Below are 17,837 nucleotides of genomic sequence, written 5' to 3' on the forward strand. Positions count from 1 at the left end.
AATTATTTTAGCTGTTTCTTGTAGTTTTTACCCCTGAATCTCTAAATAACATGTTTATGATGCTACCTCTTGATTTTATTCTTATGCATTATCTGTAGTGGTCAAGATTAGCTTTGTTTCACCATAATCCCAACAAACACAGACATACTTTTCATCCTCCCAAATTATAAATTTTGCTAGATTAATATTCAGTATTTATGTTGTAATGATTATACTATTATTATTCATATTCTGATGACATTGGGGCTTTTATAGACTTTATTGTTTTCTCTTGCGCTACTATTTTCTGGCATCTTTGTTTTCTCAATATCTGTTCTTAATTCATCCTCAACTATATCACAAGTAGAAATCTTGCAGCTATTGCATTAGTATCTTATTTACTGTCATCCTGAGGATTCCTTTCATCCCTCTCCTCCTTTGGATGTCTCATTTTCTGGACTTTATGTTTGCTAATTTCTTGTTCTGATTTTTGGTGGAACATATCCTCTACAAGTAATTTTCCCAAGAAAGGATACATGGGAGTTAAAGTTTTGGAAAGCTTACATGATTGAAAATATTTCTACCCTCACACATGACTCATGGCTTGACTGAATTTAGGATTAAAAAGAAAAATAATTTCTTTTCTCAAAAGTTTGAAGTTTTTGTTCCATTTTTATATTTTAGTTTCCAGTATTGTTGAGAAGTTCAATGTCACTCTGATAGCCAATCCCTCTTGTATAACCTGCTATTTCCTGCTACAGGAAGTAGGAGTTTCTAAGATTTTCCTTTTGCAGAAAAAAAATCTATTTTCCAAATTCTTACAGTGATATGTCTTGATGTGTGTCTTTTAAAAATCCATTATGCTGGCATGCAGAAGGCTTGTTCAATGTGGAAATTCATGCCTTTCAGTTCTGGGGAAATTTTCTGGATTATTTCTTTGTTAATGTTCTCTATTCTGCTTTTGCTGTTCACTCTTTGAAAAACCTACATCATTTGAATTCCTGGGCTGACTCTTAATTTTTTTCCCTCTTCTTCATTTTCTACTTTTTCTTTTGGTTCTACTATCTCAGTCATTTTTAAGTTTTTATCTTTCTACCCCTTCTTCATTTCCATTCTTCTGTAATTGTTTTTTTAATTTTTGAAAAAATTAAAAAAAAATTTTATGTATTTGGGAGAGAGAGAGAACAAGTAGGGGCTGAGGGGCAGGGGAGAGAGAGAGAGAGAGAGAGAGAAGCACACTCCCTGCTGAGCAGAAAGCCCAATATGAGGCTTAATCCCTGGACCCAGGAATCATGACCTGAGCTGAAGGCAGATGCTTAACTAACTAAGCCACTCAGGTGGCCTCTATAATTGTTTTTACATATTTATTTATTTATTTGAGACAGCAAGAGAAAGAGAGAGAAAGAGAGAGAGAGAGAGAAGGAGAGAGAGCCAGAACGTGCACATGAGTTGGGGGAGGGCAGAAAGAGAGAATCCAGACTCCTAGCTGAGCATGGAACCTAACATGGGTTCAATCTCAGACCCATAAGATCTTGACCTGAACCAAAACCTAGAGTCTGATGCTTAATCGACTGAGCCACCCAGGCGCCCCTGCTTTTCTTCTATATATATTTTTTAATGTTTTCAAGATCACATTTTTGTTTTCTAAATATTCTTTTTTAATGTATTTTCAAATTATGTGTTTCAGGTATACATCATAATTTGATATCTGTATATGCTGCAAAGTAATCATTCTGAAAAATCCAGTTACCATCCATCACCCTATAATTGGCCCTCTTCAGCCCTTTCTCCCATCGCCATGCCTCCTTCTCTCAACCACCAGTCTGTTCTCTGTACTATGAGTTTGTTTTGTTTCTTAGATTCTATGTGTGAGTGAAATCATATGGTATTTGTCTTTCTCCTGACTTATTCCCCTAGCATAATGCTCTCCTAGTCCATTCATATTGTGAATGGCAACATTTTATTCTTTTTTTTTTTAAGATTTTACTTATTTATTAATGAGAGACACACAGAGAGAAAGAGAGAGGCAGAGACACAGGCTGAGGGAGAACAGGCTCCATGAAGGGAGCCTGACATGGGGCTCCATTCCAGGTCTCCAGGATCACAGCCTGGGCTGAAGGCGGTGCTAAAACACTGAGCCACGTGGGCTGCCCTTATTCTTTTTTTTCTTAAGGATCAACTTTATTCATTCACCTGTTGGTGAACATTTAGATTGTTTCAGTTTTTTGGCTTTTGTAAAAACTGGAGCGATGAACACAGGGATGCATATATGTTTTCAAATTAGTGTACTCCTATTTTTCAGATAAAAACCCTGTAGTGGAGTAACTGGATCATATGATAGTTTTATTCTTAATTTTTTGAGGAATATCCCTATGTTTTCCATAGTGACTACATCAACTTACATTTCCACTAACAGTGTACGAGGTTTTCTTTTTTTCTGCATTCTCTCCAACACTTGTTATTTCTTGTCTTTTTGATAATAGCCATTCTAACAGTTATGAGGCGATATCTCATTGTGGTTTTGATTTATGTTTCTCTGAAAATTTAGTGATGCTGAACATCTTTTCATGTCCTCATTGGCCATCTGTCTGTTGTCTTTGGACAAGTATCTCCTCAGACTCTGCCCATTTTTAAATTGGTTTATTTGTTCTTTGTCTTGAGTTGTATTAGTTCCTTATATATTTTGAATATTAACCCTCTATTGGATGCATATGACTTGCAAATATCTTCTCCCATTCAGTAGATGGGCTTTTTGTTTTGATAATCATTTTCCTTTGCTGTGCAAAACCTTTTTAATTTGATGTAGTCCCATTTGCTTATTTTTGTTTCTTTTTCTCTTGCCTTTGGGGTGTGATTCGTAAAACCATTGTTAAGACTGATGTCAAAGAGCTTACTATTTACATCTTCCTCTAGGAATGCTATGGTTTCACGTCTTAAATTCAAGTCTTTAATCCATTTTGAGTTAAATTTTGTGTATAGTGTAATAAAGTGGTCCACATTCATTCTTTTGTTTGTAGCTCACAAGTTCTCTCAGCATCATCTATTAAAGCCTATCCTTTCTCCACTATGTTCTTGGCTCTTTTGTCATAAGTTAATTGTCCATATATGTGTGGGTTTATTTTGGGGCTCTCAATTCTGTTCTATAGATCTATATGTCGGTTTTTTGTGTGTGTCAGTACCATCTATTTTGATTACTATAGCTTTGTAATATAGTTCAAAAAAAAGGGTTATGATACTTCCAGTTTTTTTGTTCTTTCTTAAGATCACTCTGGCTATTCAGTATCTTTTGTGGTTCCATATAAGTTTTAAAATTATTTATTTAAGTTCTATGAAATCTGCCATTGAAATTTTGATAGGAATTATATTCAATCTATAGATTGCTTTGGGTAGTATGGACATTTTAATAGTATTAATTCTTCCAATTCATGAACACAGAATTTATGTCTTCGATTTATTTCATCACAGTCTTATAGTTTTCAGTGTACAGGTCTTTTCTCTTCTTGGTTGGATTTTTTTCCCTAGATATTTGATTCTGATTGATATAATTGTAACTGCACTTAAGTTTTCTTAATTTCTTTTTCTGATAGTTTGTTATTAATGTATAGAATGCCACAGATTTCTATGTATTGATTTTTTATCCTACAACTTGACTGAATTCATTTATTCTATCAGTTTCTTTTTATTGAATTTTTAGGGTTTTCTATATATAGTATCATGTAGTCTGCAAATAGTGACAGTTTTAGTTATTCATTTTTAATTTGAATGCCTTTTATTTTTTTTCCTTGCATAACTGGTTGGAAATTTTTTGCTTTTAGCAGTTGGAATATGTCACACCACTCCTTTCTAGCCTGCCTATAAAGTTTCTGCTGAAAAATTTGCTAATAGGCTTATGAGTTTTCCCTTGTATATTAAATAGTTTTTCTGTACCTGCATTTGAGATTCTCTTTTTAATTTTTACCATTTTAATTGTATATCTTGGTGTGGTTTTCTTTGGCTTCATCGTATTTGGAACTCTCTGGGATTCTGGGGCCTAAATGTCTGTTTCCTCCCCCAGATTAAAGACATTTTTAGCCACAATTTCTTTGTATATTTTTTCTGTGTCTTGATGTGTCTCTCTCTTTTAAAAAAAATATTTTACTTATTTTAGAGAGAAAGAGAGTGCATGTGAGTAGGTGGAGGAGCAGAGGGGGAGGGAGAGGGAATCTGAAGCAGAGTCCACGCTTAGCATGGAGCCTGATGTAGGGCTTGATCTCATGACCATGAGACCATGACCTGAGCCAAAACCAAGTGTTGAGTGCTTAACCAATTGAGTCACCCAGGTGCCCCTTGATGTGTCTCTTTTATCTTTTGTTGTAGAGGTGTTGTTTATCTATTTTTCATGTCCTTTTTTGGGGAAAATTATTCTTCATGTAGCTATAAAATTGTTGTATCTGTAGGAGGAGATGAGGTCAAAGTCTTTTTACACCACCACCTTGAATTCTTCTTATATCTTTCCATTAATTTAATAGATTGGATCAGCTTGATTGGTACAAATAAAACAAGTTGGACTATATGCCATGCAACTAGTTTTGACATCAAACTGGTAGATTTTATTTATTAAGAAAATAAGTTCTAAAAAAAATAAATAAGTTCTGCTTCTGGGAATGTGGAATTGGGTATATAAATGAACAGATTCTGTCTTTAAATCTGCCTTCTGAAATTATTGTTTTAAATTTTAAATCCTATGCAACATTAGTAAACATAAAGTAGAAAAAGGAATGAGTCTCTTAATTATTCTAGAAACATCTTGTAACTCTTTTTAGCACCAGACCAGGCATAATTCTTATACAGATCAGAGAAAGTCTTACATGGAAAAGAACAAAAACTATAAGCTTTGTTTTTTTAATCTCCCTTTTTCCATGTAAGATAAGGAATTGGGCAATAGCAATAACACATATGATTTGCAACATTTAATATTTTCCAGTAGCTTTAGGTAGGCTTATTTCATTGACTTTTCACAGCAACCATCTTGGTGCAATGCTCACCCTTTCACACACGAAGAAAAAAGGCATAGAGAAATTAGATTGATTTTGCATGGGTCTCATAACTAGTAACTGGAAAGGAGAAAATTGTTGGTCAGGACCTTCAGATTTTAATTTTATTTTCTCTCCACTATACCCTGCCCACAAACCCTTCATTCAATATTAATTCCTCTGTGATTAGCTGCATTCCTATGTCTCTTGAATGTGAAGAGACCCAGAGGATGATATGTGGAGGAAGAGAGAAGAAAAGCCATCACTGTCCCCACTGGACATACGGTCACATGAAGTCATCCCAGGTGCCAAAGTTAAAGCCAAGAGGTCAATTCAAATCTCCATCCAGGGGGCTAGCTCCTCATACTACCTCCTGGTATAAGACAATGGACCATAGCAGCCTTACCTTGTCCACACTGCAGCTTCTGGCAGGTATGGTTGGTGGGCACTACGAAGTAGCCACTCATGCATCGTATACAGATGTGTGCACTGTGGCAAAGCTCACAGTTGTCTGAGCAGGGTAGGCAGGTGTGCCCCTCGGCAGGGTAGTGGCCTGCTGGGCAGCTCTCCCAACATTCCCCCTGATATAAGAAGCGCTCCTGGCCCTGGTTGTCTGAACAGATAGAGAGGCAACAAAAACAAGTAAAATGTACAAAGTTAACTGTGAAGCTAATACAACCTAAGATATTTTATTAAAAAAAAAAAGATGTAACAAAGTGTTTTGGCTGCTAGGGGATCAGGAATATAAGAATGCATTTAACAAAAAGTAGAATATATATATATATATATATATATATGTAATATATATATATTATATATGTATATACGTACACACTTATGGTTGAAAAGTTTTCCTTGCAGGGAATAATTTTTGAATATTTTGTATCTGAGTGAGTAGAGACTACCATCTGGGATGTCACTGCAAAAGCAAAAACCACGCTCTGTGGATAAATATGAGTCAAAAAGTGTTTAGCTTTCCCAAGGGCTCCTTTAGGTATCTGTGGAAGCTCTCAGACTTGGGAGCTATAGAGACCCTATGAGAATAAACAAATGCTTACTAATAGAACCACTTTTGTAAGAGTGCAGTCTTTTAGATGATTTTGAATTCTGTTATCAAAATCACACGCTTGTATTAACTGTCCAAAAGTCTAAATTTTTGCATTGTTGCCAACTCCTACCATGACAGCATATCGAAGTGCTAGACCAAGCACACCTTTTTGACTCCTTAAATGGTTTTTTGAAGGTCCTGAGCTTCTGTCAGCATTGGAGACTACATGGAAATAATTAGCAATATGTTGAATATGAGACTATGGGAATTTGCTTTTGGAGGGAATAGAAAATTCTAACCAATTATAAACTCACAATTAATGAAAAAGGATTATAATCAGTTTATATGTACATAAAACAAGATTAACCAGATGTGTAACCCTCATCCTACTGCAGTTTTTGTTTGTGTTGAGTGTGTATCCATCTTCTCTGTATCAAGCCTCCCATACGCTCCTGCCTCTGCAGAATAGCTGACCTATGTTACCCAAAATAACTGGCACTAGTGTTCACTCGTGATATACCACATGAAGATCCAGAACCATTGACCTTCAAGGTGCAAGGCAGCTGCATCTGTGGATGAAGATATCACTAACCCCATGTTGCAAGTGTAGAATCTTAACATCAGTACAATAGATCGAACGACACAAAATCGCTGACAGTCAAGTATTTTTGTGTCCATAAACTTGGCACTCTCAAATTATCTAACTTGATATATGTCTGTAATTAAGCCCCTAGTTCAAATCCAATTTAAAATTTACACCCTTGGATTATGGGCTCTGAAGCTATCTCTTTCCTTTTTGTGATTTCAAACCAGAAAGTCTGCTGGTTTGTTCCCATGGGACAATGCAAGTAAAGAGGACTTCCAGAGGGTCGTGCAAAAGAGTGTCTGCCCTCTCCAAGTCTGAGCTGGAAGAACATTAACCTTTAAGGGAAAGAGAGGGTATGGGAGGATGTAATGCACATTTGGAGATTCTACAGCCACAGGTTGATATGCAGCACAAACCCCTGCTCTGGTGGAACATGGAATCTTGGCACCACACAAGGGTCAACCTTCCAAGCCGTGTTCTTCTCAGATGCTTTATGAAACCCTAGCAAACCCCATTTCCACCAAGACCCATTCAGAAAAGATCCTATTTATCAGGGGACCAAACTTCTCAGATATAGGCAGGAAGATTTGAGGAGAACAGTGAGAAGCTACTCCCTTTTCCATTCAGCAGCTGCTGTCCATTCTCTATACCCCCATATATCACCTCAGGATCCAGAGGCTTAGAACAGCCCAGCATATACTGAGTATATACTGAGTTTTAAATGCAGATTTGTTGCATGAATGCATGAGTGGCTAAGGGCATTAATACTTAGCAATATTCCTTTTTTTCTAACATATCCAACTGGATCACCAATATAAAAATTAACAGTGATAGGTTCAGATATCAGAGGAAGTATTCTCAAATCCCACTTGTATTGTTCAGACATGGCTTTATTATTTGAACCACTTTGGGTATTACAATTTGGGTTTAAAAAACAGTTATGGATGGTCTTGGTATTTAAGATACATGACCGTTTAAAGGAGTTAACTTAGATACCTTGATCATGAGCGGCTTTGAGCTAGAGAGATTCACATGCCCACAGGAGCAAGTAGATACAAACAATAACAGTGATAGTAGTAGCAGTAGTAAGGGTAGTAGTGAATATTTATTGATTACTTCTTATGTCCCCAGCCCTGTTTAAATGCTTTATTATTTTATCTCATTTACCCTCATTTCATTTTCATAATCTTAAAAGCAGAGAAAACAAAACAGGATAAAACAAAAACAAACAAACAAAAAAACAAACCACCAAGGTTTTTCTTTGTAGTTCTCCAATTTTTAAATTTGGCTCAAGCGGTAAAAACGTCAAATAAAATATGAATCTGACCCACATGAGCTCAAAGTGGGGGACATACATATGAGGGGAGGTTGGAAAGGGATTCAAGGGTCAAACTGCAGAGGACATTTGAGATCATGGAATATAATCCAATGACAGCAGAACCTTGAATTGTTAAAGCTGAGACAAAAAAGTAATATTTTTGTATTGAAACAATTCCTTTGTTCCTACAGGAGGGCTCTGACAACTTCTAAAAGGCATAACTCAGGGCTGAGGAGACCTTGACACAGCTTCTATTTTGATATTTCTCTTAAAGACTGAATGTGTCTCCCTTAACATCCTCGCTTTTCACTTTCGCCTCAACAAATCTTAGCTTTACTGACAGTCACATGTCTGACATCATGTCTGAATGACCTTTCTTTCTCCTTCTCCATAAAGACATCTCTTAGCTTCTCTCTCAACTCCTTAGGGGCAGTGAGTCTGTGCCTGCAATAATGTGAATTCGTTTCCTGACAAGAAGCAGAAATTTCAAGGTTATACACACTCTCCAGTGAACAGCTGTCTGATATCAACTCCTTGTCCCCAGAGTTGAAGCTTCTGAGTCAAACCAGTGGGGGAACAGGTTTGAAGAAAGGAAGAAGAGAACAGCCAGACTTCCTCACCTACTCCACAGGAAGTGCAGTTGGAAGGCTCATTTCCTTGGCATTCTTGGCAGGTATAATGGCATAGATGGCATTGGTTCTGAAATTCAAATTTCCCGGAGGGACATTTGAAAACACAGCGGCCTTTGTCAAGAATCCTAGAGGAAGAGCAGATTTCAGAGTTTGTAAGGGTGACTTTCTGGAATGGCTGTAAGTATTAGAACATGTGGTGTTCATGTTTCACTGCACAGACTTGATTTCGTTGTTCCAGAAACCAGGAGGATGTCTGGGACTGATCATCTTAGAACATGTGGACTATTAGTCACGTACCCATCCTTGGCCCAAGGTTTGGACCCAACAGCAGGCGTGCCAGAAACTGGCTCAAGATGCAGTCTTGATTCTGATTCCAAATAAACTAACCAGTGCCTGCAGGGATTAAACCCATATTGTGGGCCCTAGCCAAACATAGTTCACAGTCAGATGGAGGTCTTTAAGCTTTCAAGACACTAAATAGGACTCTGAATCCAGAGGCCTTGGAGAAAATATTCTTCCTTTGGTTATCAGCAGGTGCACACTTTACAAGGGAAATGTCAACATCAAGGGCTCTCAAAAGGATAGAATGAAGCACTGTCCTGTAGCTCGCAGCCCTACTTATAAACTTGCCCTGTGCATATGGCGAGTAACCTGTATACTCTGATTTTGAGCATCATTTTTGCAAGTGCTTCCTGATGTATAAAGTACCAACTTATTTAATCTCTCTTGCAAACACCCACAAGGACACCCCAGATGAGTTAGTGTGTGGGCTTCTAAAACCTTTGATTTTATACACATAAAATACGTATCATAATGTTACTGTTAACATGTTCATAGTTTTGCTTCTTTTCATCCTTGCAAAGTAGTCCCAAGAACAAATGTGAGTAAGTAAATCATACCCAAGAACTTTGCTCAGAAAAATACAAAATGTTTACCAAGTCTAAAAGTCCGATAGGTAATGCAGATAGATGAAGTGAGCTGTGGATCTCCACCTCCAGAGTTTCTAATTCAGCAAGTCTTTGGGGGAGAGAGCTGAGAATTTGTATTTTTTAAGTTCCTGGGTGATGCTCATGCTGCTGGTCGAGGGAACACATTTTGAGAACTGCTGTTCTGCCTTCTGCTCACTGATTGTATGGATTACTGTGGAATTTGCTAAATGAATTCCAAGTTAACACAGGTGGTGCCAAATTGGGTCTGTTCGAGTTTCCCTACAGTAGTAGTGATCATATCAGTTGTGAGGCTAACTGACCATGTAGCATACATATGTCCCCAAGGATGTCTCTTAGTGTCCAGGCCTGAGAGAGCAGAGGGCCTGTCAGCAAAGGTAGGGCTCCTTTCTCTCTCTACCACTTCTCTCCACCCAACCTGGATATCCCATGGAAAGTCAGATGTAGGCCTGAGGTGCACTGGCATGTCTGAATCCCATTGTTCAGAGCCAGCCCTGAACTGGGGATGGGCCATTTCAGTCACAGGGTTGGAGGAAGTTGGAACGGGAGCAAGGCATCCTGAAGAGTATGCTGCTTGCTATCTTCCATCTTGTCTCCACACCCTGAAAGTCTGTGTCATTTGCATCTGTTGGAAACAACGGGATTAAAGCCAACAACATAAGACAGACAGCCACCTCATTCTTGCATTCTCTGCCCTTCAGGTTCTGGTCACCACATCAAGCACCACTGGAGTGAACAATCCTTTTGGCCCACTGCAGAGCGTGGAGTCCCAGCCCTAAGGAGACACGTATGCACATCTGGTTGTCCATGTCAAAACAGATCCCCTGTGCCATGGTGCATAATGAGAAGGCTGTGCTCCCAGCCCAGACTTTTAGTTGATGGCACTAATGCCTACTGGGAATATCCCAGCCCCACCCTGGCTCCGGTTTCTGAGCTAGGAGATTTTTCAAGGAATCATTTGGATGTGACTAGTTAAAAAAACAAAAATCGCCCTTTAAAAAAAAACTGCGTAAAAGCTTTCTGAAGTCTCTAAACAAGGAAGCTACTAGATGCTCTGCTGGAAGGAAGAATGGGAATGTTTATTGGTGAGGGCTCCTTTTTTTCCCTCTAAATTCAGTTGAAAAGGGAATGAAAAGTAAATCATCACTTTTGCCTTTTATAGGAAGAGATGAATTTGTTTAGGGGGGATATCATTTCTCTTGGGAGAGGTGATCTAATACTCTCACTGATGGGAACCATTTAGAAGCATCCACAAAGTGGGGGTGGCAGACTGGGGGGTGAAGCCGATGGTGTAATACTTTTGTGTTTATATATGGATGGGGCTGCCTTTCTTACTTGAGTGCTTGATTTTAAGAAAATATCAAGCACATAATTGTGCTTTAAACCACCTCCCTTCATATCTACCCTAAGGAAAGCATAGGTGAAGTACATTGTTTTTTGTAAGAATGTGATTCTTTCTAGAGCTCAAGAAAGAGAAGGAACACAGTCATGCTTTGGTAAAGGCACTGAATTACATCATCCCCTGCATGCTTATCCCCCTCTAGGAAAATTGCTAAGGAACTTGAGAAATTTCAAGTGACTTGATTTCCACTGACACTAACATATCTTCTCTAGTGGAAGAGGATAGATGCTTTGCTCTGGGCTCCATGGGGTTGAGGACAATTTCCTATAAAGCCAACTCCAGCCATCTCTAGGATTGCTAGTCATCCAGTTGGGACTTCTGAGAAATTGGAAAAGCTAATCTCTGCAGGGGAGGCATGTCTTCCCCCAAGTTATGCATGCTCTTTGCCTTTTCATAAGCAATGAACCATTCCAGTTCCAACAGGGCTTATGGAAAGGAAGAAGTCAGCAATATCAAGTGCTAAAGAGCTGGACAGAGGTAATGTTCTCAACATTGGCACTAAATTTTCTAGACATCCCAGTGTGTGTGTGTGTGTGTGTGTGTGTGTGTGTGTGTGTGATACAAACTGGAACAGAAGAGATGGCAAGTCAGGATTATTGGATCCTCTGCTGATTGTTGGTTTGGCCTAAATAAGCCATCACAAGGCACAAAATTTAATGGCTTAGTACTTTAATATTAAAACAGAATGAAATCTGGCAAAAAGTCTTTTTCTCTCCTGACTTCATTGAAATAGATCAAATAAAACATTTGAGGGTGGGTCAGAACAGAGGTAGCTTCTAATGCTTTTAATCTAATGCTTTTAGTCATAGAGTTCACTGACTCTATGACTCCTTCAGGACTGGGTTGGGAAACCAGCTTGGGCCAGGAAGACCATGAAGACCACGAGGACCATGAGGATCATGGCATTGCAGGGCTATGCATGTTAGATAGCAGTGCCAAAGGAACCTCTTGCTTCCTCCAAGTTTTTAATTGTCTCTAAGGAGCTAAACCCAAGGATTTATGGAAACGTAAAGAGAGAACTAGAATACAAAGAGAAAGCTTCCTAAAGTTTGATTTTCTGTAAAACAGGTTCAGGGTTACATTATTTTTTAAAAATCTTATTAAGGAAAAAATTAAATATACACAAAATAAACACATACACAAGATACAACAGTACCCTGTTCCCTGTACTCATCTTTCAGCTGCAACAATTTCAGTATGTGGCCAATCTTATTTATATCCCCACCAATTTACTTCCCTCCCATATTATTTTGAAGTAAACCTATAAGTTAAATATGAACACTCTTTTCCTAGATAAAAACTCTTTTAGAGATGATTTTTTTTCTTATAGGACTAGAGATATTCAGAAGCTTAAGACTCAGAAGAAACTCGGACAAACCAACTGACCCGGTTATTCTCTCTCCTTATCCTTGCTTCAGATCCATTTATTGTCACTCTCTGTCCTGCTGTGTCCTTGAAATGTGCCCACTAGAAAATGCCTCCCCATGCTTACTTCCCTCACTTGTAAGTGGTGTTTCCCATTGGCCTCGTTAGTTTGAGACAGGGAAAATGCCAGCAGATCTGAAGGAGAGACAGATTGGGGGTATTTATTCCTCCTGGAGCTGCAATTCTGCTTTCTTCTTCAATGGTTCTGGAGTGGATGTGTCCCCTACAACTCCAGTTTCTATCAGGCATCCCCTCTTCTGGGTTGCAGTTTTTGCTTCAGGCCTAGGGTATTAAAGCTGTCCCACCTTTGCTTGTCCCTTAGTGCTTCGCCATATCTTGACCTTGACTTCCTAAGCTACCTATAAAAATTCATGGACCTTGCACCTAACTCAGAGCCGGACCTAAAGCAGGTGCAAGACCATCTGATTCCACTCAAGGAAAAGGATCTGATTCCACTCAAGAAAATGCTTTGGAAAATACTTAAGAAAAATACGTTGCTGCCCTTTTAATAGGTCAACACCAGCATCTTTCAAAATAGTTTTAATTCCTCATCTTCTCAACCCTGTTTTAGGGGTTGAGGTGAAGATGCAGATTAAAAAGTCAGAGGGCACTGAGGGAGGCACTTGATGGGATGAGCACTGGGTGTTATGCTATATGTTGGCAAATTGAACTCCAATAAAATAAATAAATAAATAGAAATTTAAAAGTCAGGTAGTTGCCATGATATGATGCCCTTTCTTGGACATATTTGCAAGTAATTTTCATCAAGGAAGAGAGATTAGTGAAACAGAGCACTCAGAGAAATGAGAAGAAAATTCTTCTTAGGAAATAAGATTTCCTTAGGAGGACACATGAGTTCAAGATCCATGAACATGCTTTTCTTTCTTTAAAAGGTAAATCATTAAATAAAAAAATTAGGGATCCCTGGGTGGCGCAGCGGTTTAACGCCTGCCTTTGGCCCAGGGCGCGATCCTGGAGACCCGGGATCGAATCCCACGTCGGGCTCCCGGTGCATGGAGCCTGCTTCTCCCTCTGCCTCTCTCTCTCTCTCTCTCTCTCTGTGACTATCATAAAAAAATAAAATTCCACTTTATAAAAAAAAATAAAAAAAATAAAAAAAATAAAAAAATTAAAAAAATTAAAAAATAAATAAATAAATAAATAAAAAATAAAAGGTAAATCATGAGCTGCTTAAGCCAGTTATACTTCTCCAATGGCCCAGGAACTATATCTCTGGTCTTTGTGTATAGTAATAGAGGGTTTTTTTTCTCATTTTTGATGAGGCTGGGACAATCATGACTTCTGCAATATACACTGGATGATGGTAGCTGCCTTAGTAAACAAATGCTAATAAGTTCCCTTAGTTCAAAGATGTCCAAACATGCAGTAGAACTTTATTGTTGATATGGTGAGGAGTTAGGAGAAACAGGACTCATATTCAGAATGATGTTTGTAACTAAGAGTATGTTCTGAAGCTGCTTTGCAAATCCAATATTTAGAGGCATAGATATCTAAAAGAGACACTGGGAAAATGTTACCACAGCTGGCATGGCCAATTCTTAAGACTGTTCTTTGGTGTCCATCTCCCTTCCTCCCTCCATCTCTTCCTTTCTTCTTTCTCTTCCTGAGGGAGCTATTTGGAGAGCCAAGCCCATGATTTCAATTACACACTTTATCATTTCTTTTTTTTATTATTTTTATTTATTTATGATAGGCACACAGTGAGAGAGAGAGAGGCAGAGACACAGGCAGAGGGAGAAGCAGGCTCCATGCACCGGGAGCCCGACGTGGGATTCGATCCCGGATCTCCAGGATCGCACCCTGGGCCAAAGGCAGGTGCTAAACCACTGCACCACCCAGGGATCCCTCATTTCTTGAATTATTACTATGCATTGATCACTGTGGGGTAATGGGAACAGGGAGACAAATACAACCACAGTTCCTGCTCAGGATATTAGAGTCCTGAGGAAGAATTAGATGAAAAGAATGTTGTACAAAGCAGAGGCAGTGTCCATCCTAGAGATTCACCTGCCACTGAAGCAGCCTCATCATACTGGTCTTGAGAGAGACTGCTTCCTGTGTATGTAGCAGAGCAGTGATGGGGCTATTCATTCAAATATTCAGTCAGCCAGCAAATATTAAGTGCTCCAATCAGAGGAGTGTTGACTAAAAATGCAACAGGCCTCCAACTCTCTATGCTAGAAATTCCCAGTGTAAAAAAAAAAAAATAGAAATTCCCAGTGTATTAGCAAATTCTCATTACTTTCAGATACTTGTTATTTCCCCATTCGTTCGGCTACCGTTTATTGGATACCTACTATTTTCCTTGTGCTGTGATAGGCAATGGAAATAAAAAGATGAGTATTTCAAGGGGCTTATAGTAATATAGCCCCTTTATAGCCATATAGAGATTTGTAAATTGATGTTTTAAAATGTCACAGGTGCTCTTATGGAAATTTATACAGAGCACAGAGGAACAAAGAGAAGGTTAATCCTGGGAAGAGGCCAAAATGTCCTCTTAGAACAGTTCACCCTTGAACTGACTCTAGAAATATGAGTAGATATTTGATAAGCAGATGGAGATGATGGGTGTGTGAGAGGGGATACAATTGCAGGCATCAAAGGTACCATTATTTTCATTGATGAGAAAGTCCCTCTTGTGTCCAGGAAACTGATTCTTGCAGAGGGTATAGGGCATCATGGGGAGAAGATGCTATAGAGGTGAGTGGTGGCTAGACCATGGTACGTTTTGGAGTTTGGTTCTTTTTCTCTGCAGGACCAAGGGGATGTCTTTAAGGTGGTGAACACCTCTGCTCTCCATACTGCCACCCATGAGTTCCCAACCACAGGAGATACTGAGAGGCCACTCACCTTGTGATGGGGCAGCTAGTGCAGTCTTCCTGAGTTGGCCCCCAGCACGTGGCACACGAGGCTTCACAGATCTGGCAGTGGCCATGCTCATCATTGTATTCTCCTAGGGAACAAAATCCAGTTGTTTACTTCATTTCTACATGGCAGTGCTGCTTGGGCTGTCAGTCTGAGAGCAGCCAGATCTCTCTGTGGCTGCCTGAAAGCAATGGAAATAACACAGCGAGGAGACCTTGAATGGCTTCAGTTGTTGGTCCTAAATCCTGACCTTCCAATAACAACTGCTCTTCTCCCAAGGGCCTTGGAAGTTGGATCCTCAAAAAGTTATGAGGCAATGACATAATTTTGGATCTAGTCAACATGTGTTACAGATTTTATAAGTAGAGAGAGGCCAAGGGGGGCTTTTTACGGGACCCCTTTACTGATCTCTTTCTGATTTTCCTGCTAAAGGTTGAGGGTTCTTGGACCTCAGAGACCCCAGTTATAGCCTTGGTTCAAGTCAAGCAACAAGCAGGACCCACCCACAATTCTGAGGGTATTGTTACTAGTTCAGAGGGGGTGTCTAAGCTTGACTAACATTTGACAGATGTGAGCTGCCTCTTGTCCTGAAAGAATAACTAAACTAACAGTGAAGAGATAGCCAGAGAATTCTTCATTTAATTGGAAGGTTTATCTTTCACAAGGAAAAACACATAGGAAGCCTTTCTACAGAAGCAAGTCCAGCCTCATGAGCTCCTTATGAACATTTAAGAAATTACTTTCATAGTAAAGATGGTAGAGACAGGCCAACCTTTTTGAAGGTGATAATCCAGTGATAAAAACCAATGATGGGTCTCTACTCATTGAATTCAATCCTCTACTCATACTACACATGTCCTCTCCTCCCATTGTCCTAAAGAAATCAACAAGTTTCATCAGTATGATCCAAAGGGCCACTCTGTATGGTTTGGAAACAGATCATGCTCAGAAAATATAGTTTCAGATTTCAGCAGAATCACCCCACCCCATGTAAGTATGCCTGAACATTACCAATCTGAGATCCAGCTAGAATATTGAGATAGTAGTTACTTACCCATGGTTTAACCAAGTCATCTTACTGAAACTCTAAGATTTGCTGCCTGATTTATTGCAGTTGCTTTGAAGCATGGAAACATAGACTTGATTGGTGAGAAATGGAGGGAAATCCACCCCTCTGCATTGTCCCATTGCTTTACTGAACTAGTGCAGTTGGGTGAGGTAAACCTTATATACATAAATCTTCCCCTTGCGCTAAACCACAAAAATGAAAATGAAGAGGTAGGAGTTTATCCTTACATACAGAAAAAGCCTTTGATGTAGCGTTATTCTATTAGTTTTGTTAACTAAAGGGGAAAGTACATATTCAGAGCAATGCAATTACCTAAGGGTGGCACACCCTGTGTATTCTAGACTCTGCTTTTCTTTGTCTTCCAAGTTGTTGCCAGGGAGTCTAATATATAACTTTTAGAATGGAACCATGGTTTTTAGCTTGGGAGCGACTCCCAGGAGCCTGAGGCCCAAAACTGTACCCAACGGAGGCAAAGAATGTAGATGAGTAAATTGCTCACTGCACAAGGTGACTGGCCCAATGATCAAGTAGAGGCAGAAATCCAGCCCAGGGTCACCTCACCAAGCCATGCACTCTGGTGTTGGCTGCCTCTGTTTCTGTAGGGGATGCCTTTTATTAATTCACATAAAGGAATTAGAATGGACTGGATGCATTCATGGTAATCAGAAAAAAAGCTTGGTTTCCAAGGCAGAAAAAGGCTAGAACTTCTCTCTAGTAGGAGTGGGAGATTTCAAGTTAACCCTGCCACTCAATATAGGCATCATATTTATGCGGTCTTTTATTTATTCAGGTTCCCCATTCTACTTCTTAATTATTGCCTTTGTTGTAATCTCTTCCATTTTTGTCACAGTGTGACCTTTGCCACAACCAACTGAGCAGTAATTTTCAGTCCGGACATTAACAAGATAAAGAGCAGAGGACCTCGAAAGACCTGGTAGGAAGAAGTAGATCTTGCCTACATTGCCAATGCTGATAATTTGTGTTTATGGAGTTGGATGATAGCTATATATCTTTCAAAAGGTGTGTGCTGGGATCCCTGGGTGGCGCAGCGGTTTGGCACCTGCCTTTGGCCCAGGGCGGATCCTGGAGACCCGGGATCGAGTCCCACGTCGGGCTCCCGGTGCATGGAGCCTGCTTCTCCCTCTGCCTTTCTCTCTCTCTGTGTGATTATCATAAAAAATTTAAAAAAATATTTAAAAAAAAAAAGGTGTGTGCTGAGCGGGACAGGACTGAAAGATGGTTACGCAGAAGCTTTGAACCCCAAAGAAAGTGTACTCTAGAGAAATGTAGGATCATAGATTCTTCATTCATTCATTCCATGGATATTTTTTGAACAGCAGTACACTAGGTACCAGGTGAAATTTAGAGATATACAAACTGAAAAGATCCTGCTCTTGAGTTCTCAAAGATTTTGGAGAATGATTTGTAAAGAAGGAATTCAAATACTAACCAGGAGACTCTGACTTCCTTGAAGAGTCTAGATTAGAACAGAAAAGCAAGGGCATACACCCGACTCTCTGCTAGACCTAGAAG

The 17,837-nt window shown here is 39.3% G+C and overlaps 1 protein-coding gene and 1 long non-coding RNA gene across 9 annotated transcripts in view; one reads left to right on the forward strand and one right to left on the reverse strand.

The window, feature by feature from the left end:
- Window positions 1-11,670, forward strand: part of LOC112644698 (uncharacterized) — a 77,603-nt gene extending 65,933 nt beyond the window's left edge. For 4 of the 7 annotated variants that reach the window (XR_004811595.2, XR_004811599.2, XR_004811597.2 and 1 more), the window contains 2 exons: window positions 8,371-8,616; window positions 10,224-11,670. This is a non-coding gene — a long non-coding RNA (uncharacterized LOC112644698). The remainder of the gene's footprint in view (window positions 1-8,370; window positions 8,617-10,223) is intronic. The other 3 variants (XR_004811600.2, XR_004811607.2, XR_003126650.3) reach the window with 1 other exon arrangement.
- The window catches only part of PCSK5 (proprotein convertase subtilisin/kexin type 5), a 458,329-nt gene that overhangs the window by 92,841 nt on the left and 347,651 nt on the right, over window positions 1-17,837 (reverse strand). For both annotated transcript variants that reach the window (XM_035709909.2, XM_025423285.3), the window contains exons 21-23: window positions 15,221-15,323; window positions 8,564-8,700; window positions 5,398-5,604 (exon numbers count right to left, since the gene is read on the reverse strand). In XM_035709909.2, the coding sequence (XP_035565802.2) occupies window positions 5,398-5,604; window positions 8,564-8,700; window positions 15,221-15,323 (447 nt within the window). The remainder of the gene's footprint in view (window positions 1-5,397; window positions 5,605-8,563; window positions 8,701-15,220; window positions 15,324-17,837) is intronic.

Source organism: Canis lupus, chromosome 1 (genome assembly GCF_003254725.2).
Source record: "Canis lupus dingo isolate Sandy chromosome 1, ASM325472v2, whole genome shotgun sequence".
Taxonomy (NCBI): Eukaryota; Metazoa; Chordata; class Mammalia; order Carnivora; family Canidae; genus Canis; species Canis lupus.